Source organism: Formica exsecta, unplaced genomic scaffold, assembly GCF_003651465.1.
Source record: "Formica exsecta isolate Colony F162 unplaced genomic scaffold, ASM365146v1 scaffold233, whole genome shotgun sequence".
In the NCBI taxonomy this organism is placed as follows: domain Eukaryota; kingdom Metazoa; phylum Arthropoda; class Insecta; order Hymenoptera; family Formicidae; genus Formica; species Formica exsecta.
In genome coordinates this window covers 926,297-950,231 of record NW_021849616.1, presented here as the reverse complement: position 1 = coordinate 950,231, position 23,935 = coordinate 926,297, and the positions used below count along the sequence as shown (strand labels likewise).

General features: G+C 31.8%; 2 protein-coding genes and 1 long non-coding RNA gene across 7 annotated transcripts; 2 read left to right on the top strand and 1 right to left on the bottom strand.

The window, feature by feature from the left end:
* The first annotated feature begins 1,969 nt into the window (after positions 1-1,969).
* LOC115235727 lies at positions 1,970-6,142 on the top strand. 2 transcript variants are annotated; one of them, XR_003884083.1, is made up of 3 exons: positions 1,970-3,644; positions 4,255-5,473; positions 5,945-6,142. It is a non-coding gene; the product is annotated as an uncharacterized LOC115235727 (long non-coding RNA). The 2 variants fall into 2 exon arrangements; XR_003884082.1 differs by lacking the exon at positions 1,970-3,644 and having other exon boundaries at positions 3,962-5,473.
* A 610-nt stretch (positions 6,143-6,752) lies between these two features.
* On the bottom strand, positions 6,753-13,696 carry LOC115235724 (dual serine/threonine and tyrosine protein kinase-like). 4 transcript variants are annotated; one of them, XM_029807672.1, is made up of 5 exons: positions 12,051-12,616; positions 11,331-11,506; positions 8,804-11,239; positions 8,282-8,425; positions 6,753-7,261 (listed from the first exon to the last, which is right to left on the bottom strand). In XM_029807672.1, exons 2-5 carry the CDS (start codon positions 11,452-11,454, stop codon positions 7,230-7,232), a joined length of 2,736 nt encoding a protein of 911 aa, XP_029663532.1. In that variant the 5' UTR covers positions 11,455-11,506; positions 12,051-12,616; the 3' UTR covers positions 6,753-7,229. The 4 variants fall into 4 exon arrangements, with proteins under 4 accessions (XP_029663532.1, XP_029663531.1, XP_029663530.1 ...); XM_029807671.1 differs by having other exon boundaries at positions 8,183-8,425; positions 12,051-12,615; XM_029807670.1 differs by lacking the exons at positions 6,753-7,261; positions 12,051-12,616 and adding an exon at positions 13,122-13,696 and having other exon boundaries at positions 7,374-8,425.
* Positions 13,697-14,371: 675 nt separating this feature from the next.
* On the top strand, positions 14,372-15,412 carry LOC115235713 (histone deacetylase complex subunit SAP18). Its single transcript, XM_029807659.1, has 4 exons — positions 14,372-14,596; positions 14,726-14,832; positions 14,960-15,154; positions 15,245-15,412. Exons 1-4 carry the CDS (start codon positions 14,525-14,527, stop codon positions 15,336-15,338), a joined length of 468 nt encoding a protein of 155 aa, XP_029663519.1. The 5' UTR covers positions 14,372-14,524; the 3' UTR covers positions 15,339-15,412.
* The last annotated feature ends 8,523 nt before the right edge of the window (positions 15,413-23,935 follow it).

Here is a 23,935-nt window from a genome sequence, read left to right as displayed (position 1 = left end):
TTCTTGAATCTAGTTATGTTAATATTGATCGTAAAAAATGTTCAAATTTATTTTTAAAATTTTAAAAAAAGAAAGAGCAAAACTTTTGCAAAGGATTCAATACAATTAGTCCGTAAATTCGTGCCGAATTTGCATCAGCTACTTTAAGGACGATCTATGAGATACAACGATAATTAATTATATAATTTTACTAACTATTATATATTCCTTTTTTACTTTTCTTAATTAAAATGAACAGACACCGTATAATATGAAAACTGGAGCCAGTTGTAACGTAAAAAGGCAGTTTTTTCGATCATACGTTCGTACAAATTTTTTTCACCGCTTAAATGAGTACATTGTCCACAAACAATGTCCGCGGTTTATGTAAGCTACACTCTGCGAAACGGCGCACATCCGATACCCGCATATCCTCAACGCAGGCGTACTCAGACCTTAATTTATGGCGGCTTAATGCCAAACAAATAAACTCGCTCGCGTTGCAAATTTACTTCCGGCTTGCGCGGCAGTCATGGTCACTGCCGGGATAAACATCCCCTTTTATTAGTTTTCGTGCGCACAATCGAGAAACCGAAAGCGAAGGGGGATGAAGTTGTTACCCTCCTCTCCGAGCTGGTGGAACACAGAGAGAAAGAGAGAGAGAGAGAAATAGAGGGAGGAAGGAATAAAGTGCGCTTTGCTTTTCCCTTTTTGCCGTACCCTTTTTGTTACGCGCACCACACTCGAAGGATTTATTGGTGCCGGGTTACCTGTCGGCTCTCTCTCTTTCTCCCGTGATAACTGCGCCCGGTTATTTCCCTTTTTTGCGCGACTCACGATGTCGCTTTAAACCCGACCAACTGATAAGAATTTGAAATATTTTGCATGCCGGATTTCGATCATGTGCGATACGCGGGAATTGCAATTATACTATGAAGATCGGCATTGCCGGTAATAAATCGCGAGCGGAATAAGGGTGCATGTCATTAACCTAATTCTTTTTTGCTCCTCCTTTAGAGATTTTTTTTTCTTGTTGCAGCAAGCCGGAATATTAAAAGACATTCTAGGAGGATGCGAGACGGTGTCTGAAGACGGCTCGCTTCTTTCTTTCTACCATTCTCTTTTTGAACGGCGGACTGAGACTCGGCAAGCTTCCAGAAGCCTGTTGGACTGAGTTTTAAAAGTTTTACTCACCAGTGGAGACGCGAGGAATGATGGTATTGAGGTTGCGGGAAATGTCGAGGTCCAAAATCAATGAGGCTTCTTGCGATCAATTGGTGGTTTTCATCAATAATCTGAAATATCAATTTTTAATATTAATTATTAATATTTCTTTTTGTGATATTGTTTTTAAAAGCTCACGCAGTGAATGGTTGATTGAAACCGCATAGCAAAAAATAAAATATCGTTTACAATAATTTATGTACTGTTAAAGTTTTCAAATGTTATAACATATTATACATATTATATTTATGCTAATTTTAAAAATAGTACAGTCGAGTTTTTCGAGTGTGTTGAATATAGATTAAGGCATAACAAAAACAAGAAATCCAAAATAACTCATTTGAAATATGATTTTATACCACGGTAATCTATAAAAGTTACGCTACAAAGAAATTTGACGATGCAAATTTCTAATTCATTGACAATCAAGAAAAGTATTATATACTTCAATGCTCGATCAAATATCTATCAGCCATTTTGCTATAATTTAAATAATATTGCTAATTAATTAAAAAAAAATTAAATTCTTAGTAATATAATTTAATAATTTTATAATATATTGTAACATTATATTTTTAATATATTTAAAATATCACATAATATATTACATGCATAAATGAAAATTCATCGAACATTTATAAATTATTGAGATATGTTATATAAACATTAATTTAAATGATATTTATGAGTGTGAGAGAGAAGAAAGATGCTTTTTCGCGGCCATTTAATAAACTTTTCTGTAAAATAACATGTATTTAATTTATTATAAAGTTATTCTTTGAATGTCTCTCTCTTTTAAACACAAATCACTAACAACATTGTGTATGTAACTCTGGAAACTCACAGAAAAACTGAAATAATAAAGTTTTTCATGTATCTTCCTTCCGGTTTGTCAGAAGTAACACAACAAAGACCTTAGCTAAGTAATTTGCGACAGTGTACAAACTTTATCTTTATGACGACCCTTTGTAACTCACTACCAATTAATGCGCCATCGCTAGTGAGTATCTCTAGAATCGTACGCAAACTAAAATATGTCTAAACTAAAATTATATACCATTAGATCTTATCATTATTAAAATACTGCCGCGAGATATTGCGTAATAGCTTAAATCTGATCATAACTATATGTAATGATTGCCTTCTTCAGATTGCTCTCCTAGGAAAATATTAACCGAAATCGTCTGATTTGATATTAGATTATGAGGTTGAGTGCTAAAGGCAACATAATAAGCGCTAATTATCTAATAATATTAATGGAAAATGGTTTTTCTTATTATAATAATAAAAATATCGGTAATTTCTTATAATATACATGCACATAATATGCACCAAAATTCATAATAAACGAATAGGATTAAAATCATTGCATAATATGTTTGTTTTTTATATGTTTTTATTGTTAAAAAGAAAATTTATTGTTAAAAAGGAAATTAAATGAATACTCTCTTGCCAAAGAAGGCCATTAAAATTGGAATTATACCATTAAAATTGGAATTATACTAATCAATTGCAGATATCAAATATCAACAGAAATGTAATTACAATTCAAAGAAAAGGAGTCTAAACTATTGGTAAATAGAACCCTTGAAATCGGGTTTACGTCATACAAATTAATGAAAATAAATTTTCGATGCGACTCGGAAATCTATTATTACCGCAATTAAAAATTCCACTTTCCGTACTATTGGTAATTAATCGAGTTCTGTACCATCGAAAATCAATATCTGTCATTCATGTCAAGATCTAAGACCTAATATCGCGTATAATCAATATTATTCTATGACATTAAAAATGACTGCTTACAATTTTATTGAAGATCAATAATTTCTCTTATTTTCAATTCCACAGTTTTGAGAATATTCATAAGTATTACTTAAACACACACATAATTATAAAAATATTTTCAGTTTGTTTAATAAATATCTATGTGTAGTTTAATTATTATTATTAATATTGTTTAATAAATATCTATGTATAGTAAATATAAATATAATGGTAGAGATATCTTTAATAACATTAAACAAATAGATAGTAAAGAACAATAACCAAATTTATTAAAGAGAGAGAGAGAGAGAGAAAGAAAGAGATAGAAATATCGTCGAGATGGATTTATAATTATTTCTTATTTGTAAAATCTTGTAAAAATTTATAAAGTCGTACAACACTCACACATAAAGCTGAGTAGTAATAAATTTATAAAATCTATAAAAGAAAAAGACTGAGAAAAAATATGGAAGTCATAAATAAGAGTCGATAAAACTCATTTCCTTACTCTACGCGCAATAGCATAGCATAACTATTCCACTCAGAGGTGACGACGTGAACAGGAAGTATAGTAATTTGAATTCCTTCACATTCTTTCTCTCTATGTGAAATGCCTTCGAAGCGTGCATAAAAGTAACGCAAATTCGCACGATTTTGATTCTTGTGATTGACAGGTCAATTTCACTTTCCACAGTTTTGAGAATATTCATAAGTATTACTTAAACACACACATAATTATAAAAATATTTTCAGTTTGTTTAATAAATATCTATGTGTAGTTTAATTATTATTATTAATATTGTTTAATAAATATCTATGTATAGTAAATATAAATATAATGGTAGAGATATCTTTAATAACATTAAACAAATAGATAGTAAAGAACAATAACCAAATTTATTAAAGAGAGAGAGAGAGAGAGAAAGAAAGAGATAGAAATATCGTCGAGATGGATTTATAATTATTTCTTATTTGTAAAATCTTGTAAAAATTTATAAAGTCGTACAACACTCACACATAAAGCTGAGTAGTAATAAATTTATAAAATCTATAAAAGAAAAAGACTGAGAAAAAATATGGAAGTCATAAATAAGAGTCGATAAAACTCATTTCCTTACTCTACGCGCAATAGCATAGCATAACTATTCCACTCAGAGGTGACGACGTGAACAGGAAGTATAGTAATTTGAATTCCTTCACATTCTTTCTCTCTATGTGAAATGCCTTCGAAGCGTGCATAAAAGTAACGCAAATTCGCACGATTTTGATTCTTGTGATTGACAGGTCAATTTCACTTTAAAAAATTTTTTTGTTTCCAATAAGAAATCTTATTTCTAGAGATCGATTCATATGTTACATACGTTACGGACAGTATCCGTTAATCTTAGCAAATAATCGAAACCGTGTCACGGAAATAGGATTGATACTACCTTGAAGTGACAGCCCGCAGATATATCTGGAATAACGATCGATTGCATGCCGTATAATCTAGAACGAAAATTGTAAAAGCGAATGTTTATATAATTAACTCAGGTAGCAAGCACATACAATTTTGATGTGCACTTTCTACTTGGAAGAGAAGTAACTTTACGATAAAAAATACAAAATTTCTTACGTAAGACTGTGCTATAACAAATCCCCGAGATGGTCGATTTCAAGTTTTAATTTGAAATAATTGTAATAAATATTGTGTTCTACATGAAATTTAGAAATTTAAAAACGATACGAGTGTACACCAACACAAAGATGCACTAGATATTTGCTATCTCAATTAACAAAAAAAAAATGACGAGAATAGAAGATCGCAAAAAAATTTAATAATGTTTTCGATTGAACGGATTTTGATCGACGCAAGGTTAATTAATCATTGCATCGTTTCTGCGTCAATAATAGACTTGAATTTATAGTATAACAGTGATTAATTGATCCGGGATGGATCAAAATCCGTTCACTCGAAAATGCTATATATGTGTTGAGAAGACACTTACCCTTTTATACTTATCAACACGATTATTAATAAAACCCTTCTCATTTTGATGTATAACGATACAATATAGTGCTTTAGTAAAGTGAAAATAATGACTGTGTAATAAAATTACTACTGACCTGACTCGTGAACTTGCGAAAATCTAATTTATATCAGAGAGAAACCCGGAGAGCGCGGCTGCCGTTATTGTTACAATTTTAAATTTTTCGTATGGCAGCGCCATCACAATTGCTTTTGCTGGGAGCTGGAATTATTTTTAAAATGACGATTTTACCGGCAGTATATCGATAAGCTGTGATGTATGATGGCGCTGCTGTGCGAGAGAATTGTCATATGGTTATATCGAAAATGTCAGAGCATGATTACTTTGGTTTCAACTTATCAAAATAACTTTATAAGAAATAGATGCGTCATATGAAATATTTATTATAAAACTCTCGTGCTCTGAAATAAAATAAAAAAAAAAAATGGAAAAAAGTATTAGTAAGATACTTGATATATCTTGGAGATTCGGAGGTGAGATTCTAATTGTTCAATATTAATATTTATCGTATTTTTAGGAGGGTATATATACTCGTATCTCTCACATTAAATCTTAAATATATTGCATGGAATAAATATATCAATCTCTATTAAATGCTTTAAGAGATATTCTATTTTTCATTGTGTTATTTACTATATTTAATACAATTATTTATATACGATATGTGTATATTAACATTGACACACAACACAAATTTTAAAAAGTATCATATTTAAATAATGTTGTTAATCAACATCTAAACTTTTTCTGTGTCGAAATTAGATATGTTAGCTATAACTTCAATAATAAATAATAATAATATAGGTAGTTTGCGATATATGAATCACAAATGTTCTTTTTTTATATTGTTATTTTTTAACAGTGATTTTGATAATGATTGTGTAATGCTAGTGATATTAAACATTAAGGAATAATAATGCCATGCATGTTTTTATTCTTTGTAGTAACTGCAGCAAGTAATGATTCCGACAATGTTGCAAAGTCATTTCTGCAACTTAAATTACGTCTTGACAATGATGGTAAAATCAAGAATGTATTTACTGAGATGACAATAGGGCAATTTTATAAATTTCTACATGATTTACAAAAGGCAAAATGTAATCTTGATTTGTTACTGTAAGCAAATATATGTGTTAAAATAATATTTTATTTAATTATTTTGTTAAAGAATATGCTATTTACAAATAAAATTGTTTTCATACATGAAAGTCTTTTAATTTATCTCTCTCTCTCTCTCTCTCTCTCTCCCTCTCTGACAAAAAATAATACTTTTGTAACATTCCTTAAATAACATTTATAAATAATAACATTCATATTGATGATTAATAATTAACTTAAAACTTACAATATATGGCTTGACTTAATTACTCAGAAATTAGTAATTATATCATGTAGGAAATTTTACATATTATATCTGCATCTTCCAACTATCTATATATCAGAGTATTTTTTCGTAATCTTGATTAATATAATTTTTACTTTTAATTTTCTCTTTTATCATTTATTTAATCTCTTTTATTCATTATATTGTCAATTCATTTTATATTTTACTTCAAAATAAAATAATATTAATAAAATTGCACATTCTATATTATAAAACCTCTTATAATTTATCTTAAAAAAGAAAAAATATTCTGATAGATTCTATTATATTTCATGTAACATAAATATATTTTCAACAAGTAGTCAAATAAATGAAAGACGAAGAGCTTGATAAGATTGCATAATTTCTCGGCCACAATAGATCTTTTATCAACAAACTGGAATTTATTATCAAATCTTAAAAAAATTTTTTGTTTCAAACGTAACAAAGTAAAGTAAGAGAGAGTTATAGATCATTATAAATATTAACAACATATATAAATAATAATTATTCAAATATCTAACAATATTGATAAACATATCTTTTTTAAGACATAAAATATGACTACTAAAGATGTTTACTGTTATAAGTACATTACGATTACTCCTATACGTACTTTTTTTATTCTACTGAAAAAGTTAATTAACATAAAAACTTATACCTTAAGAGATTATTAATCCTCCCTTTTTTAGAAAAATATATAGAGATTATTTACACCTACATTGTGTTCTTTGATTAAACGGTTCCATACATAATCTTTGTATTACTTGGTATCACTATTTAGTAATAAAAAAATATTATGTAATTTATTATTATATTCCATTGAAACACAGATAATGGTAATATCAATATCTGTCCAAATCTTTTCAAACTGTAGGTTTTGTTGTGAAGAATGTATCTGAAAGCAATATAAAATAAATTTTATAATCAAGTATATATACGAGCATCTATATATTATTTATAGATGTATAAATAATAATATAATAATATAAGTGCGACAGGTTTTATAATAGACAAAATGAGTATGTGTCAATAGCAAGTATAAAAGTGAGAAACTTTATTTATTTTTCAATAATATATACATTTATGGTTAACCATCTGTATTTCCCGGTTTAATAAAATCATGCAGTCATCACAATCAGGCGAGTTTTAAGAAATAATTTAACAATTAAAATACTATACTTTATAACAATAAACGTTTTTATATAAAAAAACAACATGCATTTTGTTAACTATCAATAAAGATATTTACAAGATGTTTATATATACATATATGTAATATAAAACTTGCAAAGACCTTCTATATGTAATGATCGTAAAGTATGAAAACGTTAAAATATAATCTGTAAAATTTATTGTTGATATACTATCTCTGGAATGACTTCATGAGCACGGCTTGATCATTATAAATTGTGTTATATTTTGCATATGTTAACAATGTGACTTTATAAAAGAGGAAAAAGAATAAATATATGCTGTGTTCTGTGCAAAAAAAAAGGCGCAACTCAGACATGTAAAATTCGCCACTTTAATACTGTACTAAAATACTATTAAAGCCATTGTTAAATCAGTGAAAATAAGAATGTGTGACCCGTATATCAAGAGCATTCCAAGTAATAAATATATCAATAGCCTATATTTAACAGACAATATGACATAGCGTGAATATATTCAATTCTTGGTCAAAATTCTCGCATTTGAACAATCATATGAGAATAAATACTCATTTGGAAAAATTTAGTTGTGTGAAAAGGTAGTGTGACAGGATTCACAGTTCTAAAAGTTTTTCGTCTAAGAAGAAATGGACTAAATACAGCACCTCTTTGGTTATTAGGCTCTGCTAATGCTAGCGCAGGATTTGTTTGTTCAGATAATGAACTCTCTTGTAATTTCAATGTGCCGAGTTGTAAGGACTTGCCTCTTTCTGCTTTTTGTTGGATACACTCTAACACTGGTTGAATAGCACCGAGCAATGGTCGTTTGGATGACTCTCCGGACCAGCATTGTTCCATTAGTGTCCAACATTCTTCGTCAAAATGTGGTAACCTCTCAGGCCTAAGACCTAATATGTGTAAACAACGTACTTATCATTCTATATAACATGTATATGCAATAGCAAAATATAGTTCAGACAAACAAATAAATTAAAATCAAATTATCCTGTAGTATTCAAGTTAGCCAAGATTAACGAGTCAAGATTAAATTTGTTGCTAGTATTTAATTAATTTTGAGATTTGCAATATAGGAATTTCAATGTCGGTTCTTATTTATGTTAAATACAATACAAAATCGGTGTTTTTAGTTAAAGAATTTAAATCTTTTGAATATATAATTTATAATGTTGTGATGTAGCAATCTTTTCATTAGAATGTGTGTGTTTATAAAATTTTTAATGGAAGAAGTAGAAATAAATCAACCTGCATATATAATAAAGCATTACCTTTCAATACATTAGCCCATAATTGCTCCTTGTTATGAAATTGCTCAAATGCATATGGCAATCGAACCTTCCCAGCACATATATACCAAAACAAGATTCCGAAAGCATAGACATCGACGCTACTATCGTAATGACCAGACAGAAGTTCCGGTGCCATGTGAATCGGTGTTCCTACAATACTCCCCGACATCATAGCTTCGGTAATACAAAATCCGAGATCAGTTAATTTAGCTCTGTTTTCCATATCAAGTAAAACATTCTTTAATTTGATGTCTCGATGAACTAGGCCTTGCGAGTGAAGATAGCGTATTCCCTCTAACACGTCTATTGCTATTTGTATACGTTCCAACCATGAAAGACCAGCGTGTATACCACAGTACAAATCGCGGCTCAACCGATCGGTGATTAAGAGAACTGCAGCGCCTAATCCAAATCCTCCTCCGTATGACTGATCTATGACCGATCCGCGAAGCTTCACTATCCTTTTGTGATCCGGTATCGATCTGGTATAATAAACTTCCATCGCGAGATCGTTCCAATGTCTTTCATCCGGTGGAACAACAGATTTTACCGCACACGGTCCTGGTGCTCCGCCCCAACCTTCGCACGCGAACACCACACCGTATTGTCCTCTGCCAATCTCCTTGCTATAATGGGGAACCCCAAAACGAATCGCGTCCATCATTGACGTGGATTCTAACGCGAGTTTGGCTAGTTTGGGCGCGTGGTATTTTCGTATAGCTATCCTCTGCTCCTCGGTCCTCTCTAGTTTCCCCAAGTAATAATTCTCCAGAGATCTTAGAGCAGTCTGAAAAGCGTCATGCGATGATTTTAATTTATCTCTAAACTGTGTAGAAATTGCCCTTGCTAATCTTGCTGCCGATAAGGAATTTAAAATATCAATAGTAATCTTCCTCCTCCAAGCAGCGTTCAGAGTCGGGGTTGGTGTCCACGGTAGCGGTAAGGACTTAAAGAGCTGTCTCAATCTTTCCAAGAATGAATGCACTAAGGATGGTGACGAATTGTGTAATTCTACATTGTATGCTGCAGAAAGTATTTGTTTTAAGGCATCGCTAGCTAACAGACTACTGTCGTGTTCATAAGTCTTTTCAAGACTTATTAAGCAACGTTGAAGAGTTCCGATAAAAGTCTCTTGAAGACAATTAACCGAGTTAACGAGCTTCTTTGCGACCTTTTCGCCCAAACGGCCCAGTACGAATCGCTGAACTTCCGATGTCGCGACGCGAACAGTAACTGTCCATTCTGTTTGTTCATTATTGTCGACAAGAACAGTTTGATATTGGGAAAAATTACTGGTAGATTTTGATATATCGTCTATCATTTCCTGAATAATACATTGTATTAATTCTGTTAATTCCATTTGCTGCTCATTAACAACCTTCATTAGATTAGCATAAAGTTCATTTTCTTTTTGTTGAGCGTACTGTATTCTTCTAGGAGTGATTTGTATTTTTCGTGCCATGTCAAATGCACTTAAAATAAATTTACGTAGACTTGTCGTGTGTATTTCATTCAAATAAGTGCTGGCATTAATCAGATAACTTTGCAAGCAGCCACATGTAAAATGTAAAACGCGGTCTGTCTTTTTGCATGAATCCACTAGATCGCTCGAGTTATTAACGTATTGCTCGCCGACAAGCCACGTTAATTGGTGAACTTCCACAGACTCTTCCATGCCTAGAAATCCTAAACTGCTTAATTGATCTAGCCATCTTAGACCAAGTGAATTCATTTTGTCAATATTAATACTATCGTTATTCTTGGATTCTGTAGAAACACTTGGCACTTCTGTCCGACTTTGCAGACTATGTTGCTCAGACTCAGTTAATTCCGCATCTGTGCCATCCAATGAAATATTCGCTAATGAAGATATGAATAAAATTGGGTTATATGGATAAGTTTCTTTCAAATCTCTCAATTCTTCCAAATTTTCCTCAGTCAATGGTTGCTCTCCAAGAGCATAAAGAAATATAGGTAAAATCTTGAGTAAATCTTTAGCAAGGATTTTTACCACGCCATTATTTGGAACAATAAATATTTGAACACCTTCTTTCAATATTGCTTGATTTAATTTCACTTCCAGTACTGTTGGACAATTGATATCTTCACCTATTGATTTTGCTAGATCTTCGATGGGAAGTGTGGTCCATGATTCTTCATTGGCCCGTAATGTTTCAACTACTTCATATTCTAAACCTAATGTAAGACTAACATGATTCGTATGACCGTAAGAGATCTTGATCCATCTCCATGAATCATTAGACAATGGCAAAATATCAGTGGAAAGTAATTTATTGACCAGTGAAGCTTTGGATTTATTATCTTGCCCAAAGATGACTATTGCTGGAGAGTTATTAAGAATATGTGTCACTCTATCCAAGATCAAGGGAGGCAATAATTCCTCAATAATGTTCTCTGTAAGAAATATTTGTATAAATAAGATTAATTGATGATTGCATGTTTGTAATTTTTTATTTAAATTTTAAATATATGCATGAATAATTACCTCCAGGAAAAAAGTTTTCAAGCTTTATGAGTTCCAATGTACGTTGTGTCTCCTCAAATATATGACGTAACTGATTCCTATTCCGCTGATATTTTCTGAATTCTTGTGGTAAATTGCTTACCATTTTTCTCACATTACTTTATAGTTATTTATGTATTGCACAAAATGCTCATGCCCTGCCAACATTAATATACAATATATTGACAAATAAAAAAATTTTTTTGTATATATTTCCATGTGTAAAATCTCAGATTTGAAAATACAATTATTGTGATAAAATAAAATAAATACTATTTAAACTGATATATCTTCTTAATTTCAAATTAAACAAATTATATAGCAGTGCAAATAAATTTATTGGCCTCATTAGCAATAGAATGGCACATATGTACAAAAATATAAACTAACTAACTACAAATATAGACGATATATATTGAAGCTTGAATCATGTCTAAGAATAGTACTAGAATACATTCGTGTACAAAAAATAGATTAAAAATCAATTTTACATCAATGTCTCGCGTTTTACCGGACAAACAATGATGGATCGGAACAAGAGATTCCTCTCGATAATAAATTATCGTCGTGGAATCCGTTCCATGCTTTGTTATCCCGTGATCGGAATATCGGGAGTATATAGGATCGCGACATTGTTTATATGCGTGAAAGCAGGTTAATCGAGACCACGCGGGCGATCACTGAACCGGAGTTTTTGCTCACCAGAATATAATTTTTAGCTATCACAGCCATATGAATGCGAGGAGGATCGCCGTTCGTAGGTCATCCGAGTGCAAGTAATCCGGATGATAGCTCACGCGAGATCGTCGCGTATCGCGTACCGATGAGACGTACATCGACGACGCATGCTGGCTTATACTGACTGAACTCAAATTAAGTTCAGCTACTTTGAGGAGATGTACCGTCGGGGCGACGCGAGTCAGTCTTTCGTGAAAAGAAAACACAACGAATAATTATATACGTGCGATAAATTGCACGCATCATGCTTTATTTACACACACGTGCCCGCGATACCACCATCCGCACCGCGCTTTTTCTCTTCACGGAAATTATGATACGTGTGTATACATATATGATAGAAGTCATTTATTAAATTATAGAATGAGAATTATTTATATGAGAGGAAAGAGGACACGTGGTATCGTGCGATCAATTGTTGATGATCAGCTGTCATATCATTGGAATTCTATAGTTTCTATATAGTTATTATCTAGCAGTTTTTTTTTAAATTTCAATTACGCTGATTTCATTAACGCTTAAAAAGATACATTATATAAATTTGTATTTTATATACATATATTTCTATAAGCTTTCTTTGTGTATAAACACAAATTTATGAAAAATGTTAAATTTATATGATAATCCCATAATAAAAATATACGCATGTTTTTATGGATAAAAATAAATTTATTGGCCTCATTAGCAATAGAATGGCACATATGTACAAAAATATAAACTAACTAACTACAAATATAGACGATATATATTAAAGCTTGAATCATGTCTAAGAATAGTACTAGAATACATTCGTGTACAAAAAATAGATTAAAAATCAATTTTACATCAATGTCTCGCGTTTTACCGGACAAACAATGATGGATCGGAACAAGAGATTCCTCTCGATAATAAATTATCGTCGTGGAATCCGTTCCATGCTTTGTTATCCCGTGATCGGAATATCGGGAGTATATAGGATCGCGACATTGTTTATATGCGTGAAAGCAGGTTAATCGAGACCACGCGGGCGATCACTGAACCGGAGTTTTTGCTCACCAGAATATAATTTTTAGCTATCACAGCCATATGAATGCGTGGAGGATCGCCGTTCGTAGGTCATCCGAGTGCAAGTAATCCGGATGATAGCTCACGCGAGATCGTCGCGTATCGCGTACCGATGAGACGTACATCGACGACGCATGCTGGCTTATACTGACTGAACTCAAATTAAGTTCAGCTACTTTGAGGAGATGTACCGTCGGGGCGACGCGAGTCAGTCTTTCGTGAAAAGAAAACACAACGAATAATTATATACGTGCGATAAATTGCACGCATCATGCTTTATTTACACACACGTGCCCGCGATACCACCATCCGCACCGCGCTTTTTCTCTTCACGGAAATTATGATACGTGTGTATACATATATGATAGAAGTCATTTATTAAATTATAGAATGAGAATTATTTATATGAGAGGAAAGAGGACACGTGGTATCGTGCGATCAATTGTTGATGATCAGCTGTCATATCATTGGAATTCTATAGTTTCTATATAGTTATTATCTAGCAGTTTTTTTTTAAATTTCAATTACGCTGATTTCATTAACGCTTAAAAAGATACATTATATAAATTTGTATTTTATATACATATATTTCTATAAGCTTTCTTTGTGTATAAACACAAATTTATGAAAAATGTTAAATTTATATGATAATCCCATAATAAAAATATACGCATGTTTTTATGGATAACATTCAATGTATTAAGATGCAATAAGATTAATAAAAATTAAATAGCATATTAATGAAAATTTATTAATACCCAAACCTATACATTTCGTAATTTTGTAACTTTTAAATAATCTCATTTACTTTTTGAGATCATTTTATGTAAAGTAATTGATTAATATATGATGTATATATTATTTTGTGCGTAATGTTATTTTATACAATTTATGTAACTTTTGTGTGTATAATTCCTCATTCAAACTGAATAACATATTCTTATCCACGTAACAATTCCATTTTATTTTGTTTGAGAAACAGATTCCAATGTGGAAACAATCTTCATAATTTTTACTTTATTTTTATTACATGTATACATATGTTATCGAGTGATTATTTTGACCTTTGTGGAAATCTCCAATCATTCATTATATGCTATCAATATTTTCAGTATATATATCAAATATGTCATACTACAAGTGTGTCGGACGTACCGATTGGCTGTTGGATAGAGAATTTCTAGGATTCCGAAGGTTTCTTGCAACAGTAGCCAATCAAAAAACGAATCACGAAGCTTGTCATAAGACATATGGAATACTCTTATAATATAACCTCTGCGCAACTCTGCTATTTTTCTCGAGTCTGTTGACAAACGATCGTGCTTTTTTTGACATATTTTGTCGGAAAGGATTCTTTGATTGCTACAGTTGTTTCTGGTTATATAATTATAAAAATGACATCGGTTTTGGAATCAATGGTGGTCGATGAAAAACAACTTCCTGAAAAACCAGTGGATAGAGAAAAAGTATATACACATGATAAGACAATAACAAGTGTTATCTAAAAATTTCCATTGCCGTCTCATATATTATATATATTTTGTTAGTTATAACTATGCATAAACATGATGATATTGTATCTGTTTATATTTTAGACATGTCCACTTTTATTACGAGTATTCTGCAATAATGGACGTCATCATAATATAATGGAATATAGCAGAGGAAATGTCCCTTCAAACGAATTGCAGATATATACATGGTATATTGATTTATGTGATATTGGAGAAATTATAAAATTAAATCATGTAATTGCTATTAATTTCATGTTAATTCTTATCATTTTGAAAAATATTTGTCCCTAATATTGTAATTATTTCTGTTTGAAGGATGGATGCTACTTTGCGAGAAATTACAGGCTTAGTTAAAGAAGTAAACCCAGATGCTCGCAGTAAGGGAACATACTTTGATTTTTCATTAGTGACTCCTGAACTTCGCAATTCTGGCTACCGTATGCGTGAGATTGGTGTTACATGTTCTGGACAGAAAGGTGCAGATGACAACAAAACACTTGCACAAGCAAGGTAAATAATCTTAAATAATAAGAATTATTTTTTTTCACATTATAAATATTTCTATATGATTACATATAAATATTTTTTTTGCAATTACAGATTCACAATAGGAGATTATTTGGATATATCAATAACACCACCAAATAGAATGATGCAACCAGCAATAAGACGTGGTGGTTTGCGTCAGTACTAATTAATATGATAACCGCAAAGTGTTAAAATTACAATAAAAAGATAAATTTATTATAAGTGATAAATTGTATGACTGACACTGTAATTCTATATATATATATATAGACAAACTTTCCAAACCTTTTTATAAATAATTGAAATAAAGAATCAATTTTCTTTATTTAAATTTTGCTGTATACCTAATTAGCATTAATAAATTTTTGCAAAAAATTATTATCATGTTTGCAAAGCATCGAACATTCATTTCAAGCGTTTGATGGACCAATCAGAGCGAAGTATCTTGCGCTTCAAAGCGAAAATAATGTTAAAGCGGAACATACTTATAGTCGTGTAACCGTTTTAGTATTATGATTTCGATATAGGTGATTGTTTCTGCATATATTTGAAATCGACCGAAATTATCGACATTTCGAATTATTTATTCAAGTTATTTCGAGTTATTTGCCATAAAATGCAGAAAAAATATAATGAATTCACGACAAGTATGTACATATATGTCGTCGTTTTATAATATAGTTGCACGTCGTTCTGATCTGATTTATATTGATTATATATATATTTGTTTAATATATATTAAAATATTTCGAATTTTATTTCCGCATTAAGTGTTATTTTGCTCTGTTCATTTTATTTAATTATTATACTTATTGTCTTAATTCTTATTCCCGTTAAAAATTAAATATACATTCATTTTATACTAAATGCGGGAAATATATAGTTAAAACAAATAAAGTTAATTGCTATGCAAAGCGCAATTTATGTGGCGTTACACATAAAAGTATATTTTGAATAATTTGGTCGATCAATTAAGACAAAAGGAATAAAGATTTCTTTGTTTTGATTTATCAATATTGATTCGGAGCATTTATAATATACCAAGAGCAACCATAGATTTTATTGTGAAGTTGCAGCCTTGATCGTTGCGATATTCAAGAGCTATCTTAGTGACGTAAATCACTCGATCATTCGCGAAACACCGGGACAGTCGTATTCGAAGTTCTCCGTATATTTTTGTAATTATTACCCAGACAGCACAAGATCAAAAGACACCTTAAAGATGTTTAAAGGACGCTAAGACATCTTAAAGTCGTCTTTTAAACATATAATCGTCTTTTAAGGGCATATATATGCTGTCTGGGTTACTGTAAAAGTGCATATTATTGTAACAAATTTTCGCGAGTGTATCTTTGTCGGGCATTCACCGTAGTTGAAGCTATTGAATATATCGCGTGTAATCGTATATTATACGTTAATATCGTGATTTCAGTGTCGACAATTTGCTTTTGCGCGTTGAGGTTCGATCAAAAAATCGTCCCGATTTGATGTCATCTTCCCGTCAAAATGCAACGAAAGCTGAGTTGGTGCATAATTATCGCCAGGTATGTACAAATATTTATATATATACATTATAATACATATACATTTTGTCATTCTGAAATAGTTATATCGATTATACTTTCTCTAATATTTGAATAGCGCGGCAATTCGGCAGCCATCTTGCGATATTGCGAGAGTCTCTCGAGTGACGTCATCATTCGATCATTCGTGAAACGCGCCGGGACGGTCTCAGTCGTATTCGAAGTGCTCCGTATATTTGTTGTGATTATTACCATCTAAAAGTGCATATCGTAACAAATTTTCGCGAGCGAATCTTCTCGGACATTTGTCGTAGTTGAAAGTGTTGAATATATCGCGTGCAATCGTATATTGTACGTTATTATTGTGATTTCAGTATCGATGATTTGCTTTTGTGCGTCGGCGGGGCTCGGTCAAAATCGTCTCGGTATGTCCGGCGTCATCTTCCCCCCAAAGTGCTGCGAAAGGTGAGCTGATGCATGATCATCACCAAGTATTTACATACATTTATGTATATACATTGTATATATATACATTTTGTCATTCTGAAATTAGTTATTTCGATTCTACTTTTCTCTAATATTTGAATTGAGCGATTAACAGTTAAGCGAACGTCGCGCCACTTTTGATTTTGCGGCGCTTGGTAACATTAAATCTTATAGATGCTCCAATGTATGTCGGTAATATAGTCACGATAATATGGTAAATTAGGTTTCTATTATTTAGACATATAATATGAATTTGCTAATATTATCATGGTAAAAAAAAATTATCTCTCAAGATTTCAATTTATAAAATTATTTTACAATTTATACTTCTTTATATATCCTAATATATACATTATATACAAATATATTAATTTATTATATATACATATATATTATTATATATACATATATATTGAGAGTATCATAATATTTTTTGGGTGTACTGATGAGATATTGATTAATTTCATTGCCATGTTGAATGAGCGGATAAAAAAGGGATGTAAAAATCGGCTTTTAAATCTTGTTTGTAAATGTTGCCTACCAGTAAAGTCAGAAAAAAAACGGAGAGTATAGGAGAGTATGATATATGTCAGATTAAATATATGTAGCTGACAAGCAACATATTTGCCGCTCATGAGACATTGTTTACATATGTAATACTATTGCAGGTAATATGGTATATGGTATATTACACAGTCAGAAACAATATGATTTAATGATATGTGGTTATGGACATTATGTGAATACAATACAATGAAAGGTAAGATATAATTAATGTACGTGATATATTATTAGCAGATATTTTTTTACAATTAAAAATTTTATATAAAATATATATGTTAAATATTGCAATCAATATAAAAAAAAATGTATACATAATTCTCTTTTTAATATATTTTTATTAACAAAAATACGTGCGTAAAGAAATCAAGTGCGTCAAAAAATCAAATTAAAATACCCAATCTGATTAAAATTTGTTTAATAGTAATTTTGAAGATCCAAAATTTTAAATCTAACAAATTTGCTTGAATCTTTATCATGTTCTTGTAAGGAAAGGTTCGTACACATTATAGGCGGTTTCTACATTAGTTATTGTTGGCGCTTGCAAAGTGGAAGGAGCGTAAAACGGTGGAAAGATTGTGGGGCAGCTTCTTACCGCAATCACCTGCGGCTATTTTAAAGACACTTCCACTTTAATTATACCAAACCGCTCTCGCGATATTACGATATTATGATATTACGAAGCATAAGCCGGGTCCCGGAGATTTAGGGTCGCGGAAAGTTTAAACTGTGCACACCCCAAAAACCCATCCCTCCAATCCTCCTGTTACGATTTCTCTTCGACCGTTATCTAACTTCGACGATAGCGTTACTGCCGCTTTCGTTTTCCAGTATTCCCGAAAAATACCTATCTCCCCTGAGTAAATATATAAGGTAGCGTAAGACGTTACCGTCGGCCTGGGCGATAACACGAAATATCCAACATAGCAATTCTTAAATCGTACTATCTATAATGATATTACATTGTCTATTATTATTACATATAACGCAAATATACAAATTTAGTTTTCTGTTTGATTAATTTATTAAGATTATTTGAGATTTAATTTAAAATACTTTATTAAATTTGCTAGATATAATTGTAAAGAAATATTGCAACAAAATGATATTATATCATGTTGTAATAATATTATTACAATTTTATTCTCTACGTTTTGATGCCATTTATTGCTATATTGAAAAGCGAGCCAAGTAATATATTCTTTTTTAATATCTCTATATTAAACAGATTATTTTTTTCGACAAGTAATAACTGCATATTATCATCATTACATTTGCTGTCATAAAGTACGTATTATATCGCACAGAAAAAATGTTAATCAGAAAATAAAGTTTAAAGGTAGAGAGAGAGAGAAAGAGAGAGAAAGAGAGAGAGCGCATGGGGGAGGTTTGTGAAGACGATAGAGTGGATTCGGCGTGCATTAGGGGTCGCACCTACTCTCGAAAATTCGCGGATATAATCAGTAATCAAATTTATTAGTTTCTATTGTCTTGGGGGCGAAATTCTTTTCCGATTTTATGGCGTGGAAAGACGATATAATAAGGAGAGAACCGCCTCGAGCGAAGCTGCGAGTAACGAGGGAATAAGAATGGCTAGGCGGCCGGGGGTGGTTTCGGGGGTGGCTCGGCTCCTCGGCAGGAGGGGCGGGGGAGAGGTAAGATTTACTGGACCCGCTAGTGGTCCGACAACTTCGCAAGGGACGCCTTCTCGAAAACATTAAAGCGATATAATGCCAGCACGCAAGAACTTAAATGGACGTTTTAGAGAATGATGTAAAATTGCTCGTCGAATTATTATTCGGAAACTTAAGTTATTCATGACTGAACTTATTGGATTTTTCGATTATTTAGAGATTATTAGAGAGAATTATTTCTTATTCTATAAAGAATTTATAGCTTTTTTCATAGTTTATTTGGGGACTTTTTAGATATGCAAATTATATTCAGAAACATATGTTATATTGGTTATTAGATTGTTAATTATTTCGTGCAAATTAAAGTATCATATTTTTCATTTTATAGAAAAGTTATAGATTTCTAATAATGTACTTAAATTTTTTAGATTTGATAATATTAAATTGTAAAAGAATTATTAAAAAATACTTATATTTTTTATATATGCTATTACTCTCTTTATATATAATATAGACAATAATATAATAAATATTTTATTAAATCTAAAGTGCACGAATCTTTGATATTAGACACAGAGAACGGAATATATTTTATGAAAAGTGAATATTGAATCCAATCTACTCATAAAATTTGTAAGAATATATGTTCCACCTACATGAAAGTCGTGAAATAACGGAAGAGAATGAAGGAAATAACTCAAATTTTGTAGATTTATTATAATTTCCGGAAGCGTCAGAGACGTGAGCGCGTCAGGATCGATTCGCACCGGTGTGGTGACAAGAAATCTGTTGACTCAGGAGCACAGGAGGTTGTAATAAAAATAAATATTCTCCGCGTATATGCGAACCGAACGGGACGAATGGGGGTAGTGAAGTACGCGCGTTCGCGAGGGGAGAAAAGGTGGCGGTGGGCACGATGTCGTTTCTCGCTTGTATGTTCCATAACGATATATAAAGCCGACATATTTCCGAATAAATCGTTTTTTTCAAATCTCGTGCATAGAACGACCGATAAACTCGACATGGATGGTTCGTGGTGAGGGTCGGGTACCTCGATACTCTCAGAAGCCGACGCCGTTTTCTGCTGTTGCATGGATTTTTATTCGGCCACTGATATATTTATGAACGATCGTGCGCCGCGTACAATGTCGCGTGGATTCATGTAATGATTTACGTCTGCTTTTCGATTACGTCGCTTCTCCGCGGATCTATAATCGAAGATATACATGATACACATTTGTTCACAATGAAATTGCATTATTCCGGATTGATAGATAACGAAATATCAGCCTGATCGTTGTCACTTTTAGTATCAGGCACTTAAATTTCTTGAAAAGTAAGTAAAGCAAGCAATTTTCAACATTCGAAATATCAAATCATATAAATTGTATGTATGTATTATTATTACATGCAAATGCATGTATTATTATTACATATAACATTAGAATTTTACTGTTAATGTAATTCTTGAAAAATTATAATTTCATATACAATAATATTGAAATTCTGAAACTTTAACTGATGTTAGGGTACGATATAAAAAAACAGAAACACAAATCTTGGTCTGTTTCGGGCGGTTACTTTCCAAGATCTTGGTAATGGATCTCGGATATACTGCTGGAGTGAATGTTTCCTGGGTCTGAATCAGCTCTAATACCAACCGCTCACGATACAGACGCATTCGTTATTTCGTATCAGTATGTACAATAAATAGTAGTCTCAAGATATACTGATACTATAATGAGAATAGTGTAATCGTTATGATATTAATATCATTAAGTTTCCGTGATTTTACTTTTTATTGTTTCGATCTATTTAAATCAATTAAGAAAAAAGAAATATATATATATTTATACAATATATATATGATTTATAAAGCTTATTTTAATGAATAATAATATCTCAAAATATTGAAAAATGTACTCTTTTCTTTTAGAAAAAGTTTCGTATTCTATCGCGTTATATTGTTTAGTATTCTGTACAGTGCCGATGATGTTTTACCGATAAGTCGCGGTTGTGCTCCTTCTTTTCGAGCCCAGCAGGCTGTAATGGACCGCAACATCTTGCGGAGCAGTTCACACCCCTTTCCTCTCCCCCCACTCAGCTTTTTCATTCTTTTGTCATATTTGTCTTGGTCTGTCAGCCAACGAGACAATAAAAACTTGAATCACGTGGCTGAAAATCTTTGCTAGATATTTCTAATGAATTATTATTTCATGAATTAATTTTTCTAAATACATTCTATATTTATATTAAATATCTTTTTATAAAATATTATTTGACGCAATTTTTTATAACAAGACAAATTAATTTAATTTATTCTACATTAGCGACACAATTTTATTTTTAAATTTTGCCATAATTGTATATTATTGTCATAATTTATACATATTAATTTTGTTACTAATAGTTTAATTATTAAAAGAATTTTGTATACTAAATAGTAAGATATATATAAAAAAATAGATAATTTAATGTTTTGATAAATAAAACTATTATTAACAAAATTTCTTATTTAAGTAAACTATATTTGTCATAATTTTAAAACACAAGAAAACGGCGTTGGTGCTTGAATCATTGTATTAAAATCAGTAAGCTGAGTCTTCCCCTCTCGTAAGCTTTTCCTTGTCTCCCTCTTGATGAAAGACATTAACACCACGTTGTTTATGAGGCACTGTAAGAAACCAACGATGGCGGGGGAAGATATAGGGGTGAATCGAGACGAGACGTTGCAGGAAAATAAATGACACCGGGATTCTCCACGATAAAAAATTGCACATCTGTTTACATTAATACCCAGTCATTAGCAAGACTTAGTGTCAAAGTTCCAACCGTTGTCTTCCACGTTGCGCGAAAGGTCTCAACAGACAAATGCGATGGATCGCGCGCGGCGTCATCAAAACATAGAAGTGAATCTTTTGATTAATATTACAACGTCGGAAAATAATTTTAACTACGAATAAATTTTGGCATACATTTTACAAAATCTTCGATGTTATTTATTCTGTATTTTAATAATGCAAAGAAAAATATGCACAAAAAAATATAATATAAAACTATATATTTTTCGTTACCTGATTATATATTTTTTAAAATATATTTATTAAATAGCTTTCTTAATTCAAGAAATATTGCCGTACCAAATTTGCTAGTTTACATTTTGAATAACTGACTACTAAAGTAATAATTTATTTAATAATAATACTATCAAACTCTTTTGTGTGCATCGAATGCCATGGAACATGTACCAATTCGACGTTTATAAAAATAAAAGAAAACTTGAATAATGCTATATCAAAGCATACGCACTGTACAATATATAATAATTATTTTTTATTTGACAAAAAAATTTAGTAAAAATAAATATTTTCTTTTATTTATAATCAATTATAATTGCAAATATGTCTGGGACTTTATATCTAAGAAATATGAAAATTAATACAAATATCTCCGTTATAATCTTGAACATTAGATTTAAATTCGATAAACTCGGCACACAAATATGTCTATTGAAGAAAATATAGTTGATAAGTTGATCTTTGTGGAACAAACTATTGTTTTCCCAATAAGTCCAGAATAAAGATACAAATGGAAATGTGGAAAGGGATTTATGCAAGGTAGGGAAGATGGGAGTCCGTCGCGGGTTCGAAGAACGAGAGAATAACGGAAGGAAGAAAAGTGGTGGAGAGAAGGAAAAAGGGAGGGAAGGGAGGAAGAGATAGGAGACGTCGGAGGACGACCCGGGCGTTCATCGGACATTTATCCAATTAACCGATTCGAGTCGAGTAACCGGGGGTTAGGAGATCGTTCTGATACCTATACACATACTCACACATACGCGCCCTTCCGCGTTCCTCCGTGAGGGCGTCTGTAAGAGGAAAGGAGGGGAGGGCGGGAATGGTTCCGGTTGCTTGTTCGCAAAGTCACCCCTTTCTCCGTGCGGATCCGGGCGGAGGAGAAGCGACGGAGGCGCTCGGGCACTGTCGAACGAAATGGCCAGCAATATTGTCGTCGTGGTCCAGGGGATTTGCGTGGGGCGGATCGGAAGGGGTTGGTAGGGGCCGCCCGAGTGACACGGGAAATTAATTATACGCTTCTGGAAGTCCTGACCTCCGATAGGACACCCGAAGCAGACTGTGTCGTTCGCGATCTCCCCCCCCCCTCCCCCCCGCGCCTCTTTCTCCACGCCGCGACGGTTCTCTTATTTTCCGATGATGAGAATCGGCTTCTTTCTTTTCCCGTGAGCGTTTCGGCGAGATCGATATGTCGGAGACATCCTTTGAGATGTCTACCTGTTTGAAACTATTTCATATCCTGCCTCAAAAAATTCATAAAATTCGATTTGACGCTAAGTTCTAATAATAAAAAATTGCAAAAGAAAAATTTTATTAAAAGACACAGTTAATAAACGTGTGTATTGATTTAACATGAATTTAAATAGAAAATATTTTATAATTTAAACTTGAATTTCTGCGCTAAAAAAGTCTTTATCTTTTGAAAAGTAATAAATGCAATATAGTGCTAATATCGGTTGCAAGTTAATTCTGCTACTGTAATTA